Consider the following 5,096-nt stretch of genomic DNA (forward strand, 5'->3'; position numbering starts at 1 on the left):
TCAGCTGAAAGGCTTCAGAGTTGTCTCCGGCCTATTGCAAAGTACAAAAGGTAAGATAACTTGGGAGGTAGGGAGTATCAATAAATATTTACACAGTTGATGGGGAGAAGAAATATAATCAAAAAGCCTCTGGCAGGCTTCCATGACAGCTTTAGAAGGTCCTCCAAGGATTAGGGCAGTAGAGGGTAAAAGGCAGGTTTTACTGCAGATGTTTGAAACTAATTCATCATCCTCTGGGGAATGTGTAAGGTCTGTGTACACAATTACCAAGGTACTTTCTTCTTATTGATTGGGATGTTGTTATAAAACTTATACAGTAACATATTACAAATTACATGAATACTGTATTTACCTGAATCCAGGATGATTTTGAATTTAAGACAACTTCCTAATAATTAGATACTATAAATGGAAAATTATAATTAGTAGGTTATTCTAAATTCATTTCTTCCACTGCTGCAACTTGGAAATCTGGGGGGATGGGGAGGAGCAGGAAGCCAGAGCCCCATTTGTGTCCCCCCAGCCCCAGCCCCCTGCTGCTTAACTTCTGCAGCACCTCTGGCTCCAGGGCAGTCAGTAACAGTAGCTCTGAGCCAGGTTGCATTCAAGTAGGTACACAACATGGGGAGGGAGCAGGAGGGTAGACTGCATGGTTTCCCGTTTGCTCCCGTACTGCATGATCTTCCCTGCTGCATGAGACATCCCAGCCTGGACATAGGTAGTGGCTCAGCTCTCCTTCCCCTCCCCAAATGGTGACTGAGGAAAAAAAACTAGTCTTGGATTCCAGTAAATATGGTATCACTGGCATCCTTCCATCTACAATGCACTTTCCTTAAACCATCGTCTTGATATCACCATTTAGCACTCCGTGTTCTAAAAATTAGCTTGTCTTTACTAAAACATCACAGTTAAGAACAGCTGACCTTCAGCCTGAAATGGATGTCTGATACAGATAAAGTTAACAAAGAAGGACTACATTCAAATGAGACTATATACAAAAGATTTATTAAAAATAAGTTCTTTAAAAAGACAAAAAATTGTGATGCATATATACAGCTTTGCAGAAACTCCATAACAAAAAACAGTGTGTATTGAAGTGCCCCATGTACAAGATCATGAGCAGGGACATTGAATTGGTAGTTCCTTTTTAAATATGGCCCAGAAAAGCATGACAATTTTTTTGTTTTTTTCTGGTTCACTATTATAAAGGAAACACCAAAAGAGAGTATTACATAGATGAACCTCAATTATCAGCATGATGTAAGCGTTTAATTCAAGATACAAATGTAAGAATGTGGAGGCTGGATTTAAGTTAACAGAGTATGCATTGAATAGTTTGTAAATAGGACAGGTATTCTAAAACTTTTTATCAGCTCTTCATTTCTATGATGCATCTTAGTAAGTGGTTGTAAACTCTTAAGTCAGAAAAATCTTAGGAACCACAAAATACTGCCAAAGTGTGTAACAGGTACATTTTCAAGTTGCACTGTGGCATAGATCAAAGACTATTCTGAGATCACAAATATATAACAAAGCTGCTGGTTTTCTATTTCCACTCCACACAGCTGTATGGCACCCAGATCAAACTACATTTCAAAAAGCTATCAAATAAAAAGCAAATGATCAAATTATTTGCTTTTGGCCACTTCATGTGACTGGTCACTCCTTCCCACACCTTGAAGTTGCACTTGAAGATGCAGTTGACCATTCAGCCACTTTCCAGAGTGTATACATGTACTTTAAGAGTGAAGAGGTTGAAGACAGCTGGAAGTTCAATTCTCAAACCATCCTTGTCACAAAGCCCAAGTAGCAAATTCAGATTCTCGCAGTGCCTCTTCAGTCCCACAGTTTAATAAGACCATCCCAGCCACACGTGATCACCTTGGATGTTTCATGTGGGTGCCAGACTGCACCTATACAAACTTTATCGTGTGCTTTTAACCTGCTGTAGAGTTTTGTTGTCTTCCAGTCCCATATGTTAAGTTTTCCATCTGCATCGCCTGAGATTACATAGCTGTTTTAAGAGATTAAAAATGGCATTAAAACCTGTCATAACAAGTAGTTATTTTTCCATTATTTTGAGGATTACTGTGAAATGCATTGAAATAATGTTTACGTTAACACAAAAATAAAGCAAATTTTGTACTAAGGAATAGGGGAAGAGAAAAGTCTAGTGAGCTATCCATTCCAGAATCTTCTGCTGGATGTGTACTTTCTGGTGCAAAGAATTAGCATGCATGCTGCGCTCTACGGGCATAAGCTCTTGCAGGCTGACAGTGATTCATCAACATCATCTCTGAGGTAAGTGTGCTAGGCAATGTGATTATACTGAGCACTCTGTCGCTTGAATAATAGAGCATACTGGCAGGATAAGAAAATGTCAGAAGCTGCCTTAAGGATCTGCAGGTCTCTCCCAGCTCCCCCCTCCCAATTTTGCTGAGATTTTTTTCCCTCCAATTCTTAAACACTTATAGCACATTACGTTAAACATGCATCCACTTCTACCACTGTTGGAGACCAGATACTGGGCTAGATGGACAATTGTGAGATGCTTGAGGGCATGAATGCCATGTGCCCCTTGAGGCTGGTGAGGGGCACAGTGAGCTCCTGTCAGTGGCAGGAGCATGGTGGCAGTAAGCAGGGAGCTAGTAGGTAGTGAGTTTAAAACTAACAAAAGGAAGTTTTTCACACTGTGTGTAATGAAAGTGTAGGACTCAATGCCACAAAATGTTGTGGAAGCTGATAACCTAGCCAGATTCAAAAGGGGATTGGACACATTCTTGGAGGAAAAGTGAACCAGTACTTATTGAGCATAGGCAGGGCCATCCCTAGGGGGGAGAATTGGGATGACTGCCCCAGGCCCCACAGAGCTGGGCAGAGTGCCACCGGCTCTGCGTCTGGCCACTCGCTATCCCACCACTGCCACTACCACTGCCAATGGCAGCAGCAGCTTCTTCAGGTCTGGGGCCCGTGGGATCATAGCAGGGGCGGGGCCCTGCATGGGCTGATTTGCCCCAGGCAAACTGGTTGTATATAACAACAGTACAAGATGTCTCCTGTGGTTAGAGTCTGGGCCAATGAGTTCATTGATAGTACCTCAATCCACTGTTTGTTTCTGGACCAGATGTTAGGATTGCATTTATGGACCAAATTAAATTAACTGGCAAAGGGCAAATTCACCTCTTTCATTTCTGCTGCCTGGCACGAGACCATTTTCTTTAATGCTGGGTTAGCAGGGCAGCAGTTCACCATACACAGTCCATGCTGTGAAGGGTTTCTAAAATACAAGGCCTAGTTCTGTTTTCTTAGGATTTAAGATATTTTTCACAGAACTTACCTCATATCAGGTGAAAAATCCACTTGACAAGCATAACCAGCCACCATATGACCCTTGAAGATTTTCTTTTTGTTTAGTCGGAATCTATTCTGAGCTCCAAAAATCAAAATTTGATTGTCCATTGATTGACAAGCCAGCCATTTCCCTGTACATGCAAAAGTCAGATGTCAATGCCACTGAATCAGACTGCTGCTTGTGAAGAAACAGATTTGAGTAAATTAGAGTTTGAGAAGTTCCATTTTTTGATGTGTGCAGAATTATGATAAGTATTCAGGCATATTTCACCAGATTCAGTATTAATACAAGTTTCTGTTGTCTACTGCAGAGATGATGAATAGACTTTAGATAGTCTCATTAACCCTCTTTGCCAATAAACACACTGGGGAAACACTACAGACATCACTCAAGGTATGTCTGTACCACAATTTCATTTTACAAAAAACTTTAATAATTTCATAACCAGTTCCTTCTCAGCCAGGTGTGCCCATACTTGAACCATACCATTCTCCTCTTCTGTTTCTTTTAAAGGCTTTTAGTGACATTTTTATAGCTTTGCTCCCTCTGCCAATCACAGGAGGTAAGTTTTAACTGACAAAGATATCTTAACTTAAGGTAAGTAAGTAAGGAACAAAACCCAATGAATTCCACTTTTGAACTCCCACTAAAAATAAGAGTTTCAATTTAGTTTCCAAATGCATTAAAATTCAAAGCAATTAGTGCTATAGAATGTGCCAAAGATGCAATTATGTTGAAAATACTTCTGTTCATATGACTTGGGACTGCTATAAGGCCAAGGTAATTTTGGTTTAATAATACAGCTGACATTCTAGAATTGAACAAATGCTTCCCTTGAATGTCCCAGTATATTTTAGTGCCTCATCTTTGAGACAATTGAACACTAAATGGATCTGTGATATTTGATAGATAACTTGACCAAAATGTTGAAGCGATGTGGAAGAAATGAGAACTGACTGGAAAGCTGGATAAGAGTACAGCAAACTGCATAATGTCAGAAGCAGGGGTTGAATTAGGTCAGCTTGTCAAAAGCGTATTTTTCCATGGTGGCTGCCATCAGATGCAGCAGGATCTTATTTAAAAAACAAAAAGCAAGCCACAGGGACAGACTGCAAAAAATTTTGAATCTGCAATGCCTAGCTGAAACAATGTTGAGGGGATCAGTGACTAATAATCGTTTAAATAAATTGACAGTAAGGTTATTTTATTGCTGGTCCAAGCAACAGGAATGGTTACAGTACAAAAAGCTGCACTTAGTCCTGATAGTGTGATAGTGTGTAGAGCTGGAGAAAATATCATTTCCTTCATTATTCCTTCATTATTGTTTCTATTAAAATTTGTTCTTACATTAGTAACATGACGGTGAATAACCCCTGGTAAAAACCAGAACTTTTATTTTTTATAAAAGGCCCATAGTCAGGAACACTGGAAGAGGGTAGAACATCTCTTGCATACATTTATGTTGCACATAAAATGTAAAATTACAGTATGAAAAGGGCAAGAATATGGGATCAACAGCTGTTTCCTGAGACACACTGCATCAGCTGCTGAACTAGCAACGGTTCAGCACATTGCAACCAGCAGCAACTGCTACCATTCATGTGTATGAATTTTAAACACAGAGTATTCTATAGTCACTACATACAAAAACAGTAAGTCCCGCTACACTATGCCAATGGGAAAAAAACCTTAGCTATATGGCTCTGTCTATATGGGAGTGAGCATTTTCAGGCATAAAGCTAAA

At 39.9% G+C, this 5,096-nt stretch overlaps 1 protein-coding gene across 1 annotated transcript in view; it reads right to left on the reverse strand.

The window, feature by feature from the left end:
• Positions 1-983: 983 nt before the first annotated feature.
• Positions 984-5,096, reverse strand: part of CDC40 (cell division cycle 40) — a 104,373-nt gene continuing 100,260 nt past the window's right edge. Inside the window, exons 14-15 of the mRNA XM_019520103.1 lie at positions 3,338-3,482; positions 984-2,014 (exon numbers count right to left, since the gene is read on the reverse strand). Of these exons, the coding sequence (XP_019375648.1) occupies positions 1,837-2,014; positions 3,338-3,482 (323 nt within the window). The 3' untranslated portion in view covers positions 984-1,836. The remainder of the gene's footprint in view (positions 2,015-3,337; positions 3,483-5,096) is intronic.

The sequence above is a fragment of the Gavialis gangeticus genome, unplaced genomic scaffold, assembly GCF_001723915.1.
Source record: "Gavialis gangeticus isolate Ggan-Ray unplaced genomic scaffold, GavGan_comp1, whole genome shotgun sequence".
In the NCBI taxonomy this organism is placed as follows: domain Eukaryota; kingdom Metazoa; phylum Chordata; order Crocodylia; family Gavialidae; genus Gavialis; species Gavialis gangeticus.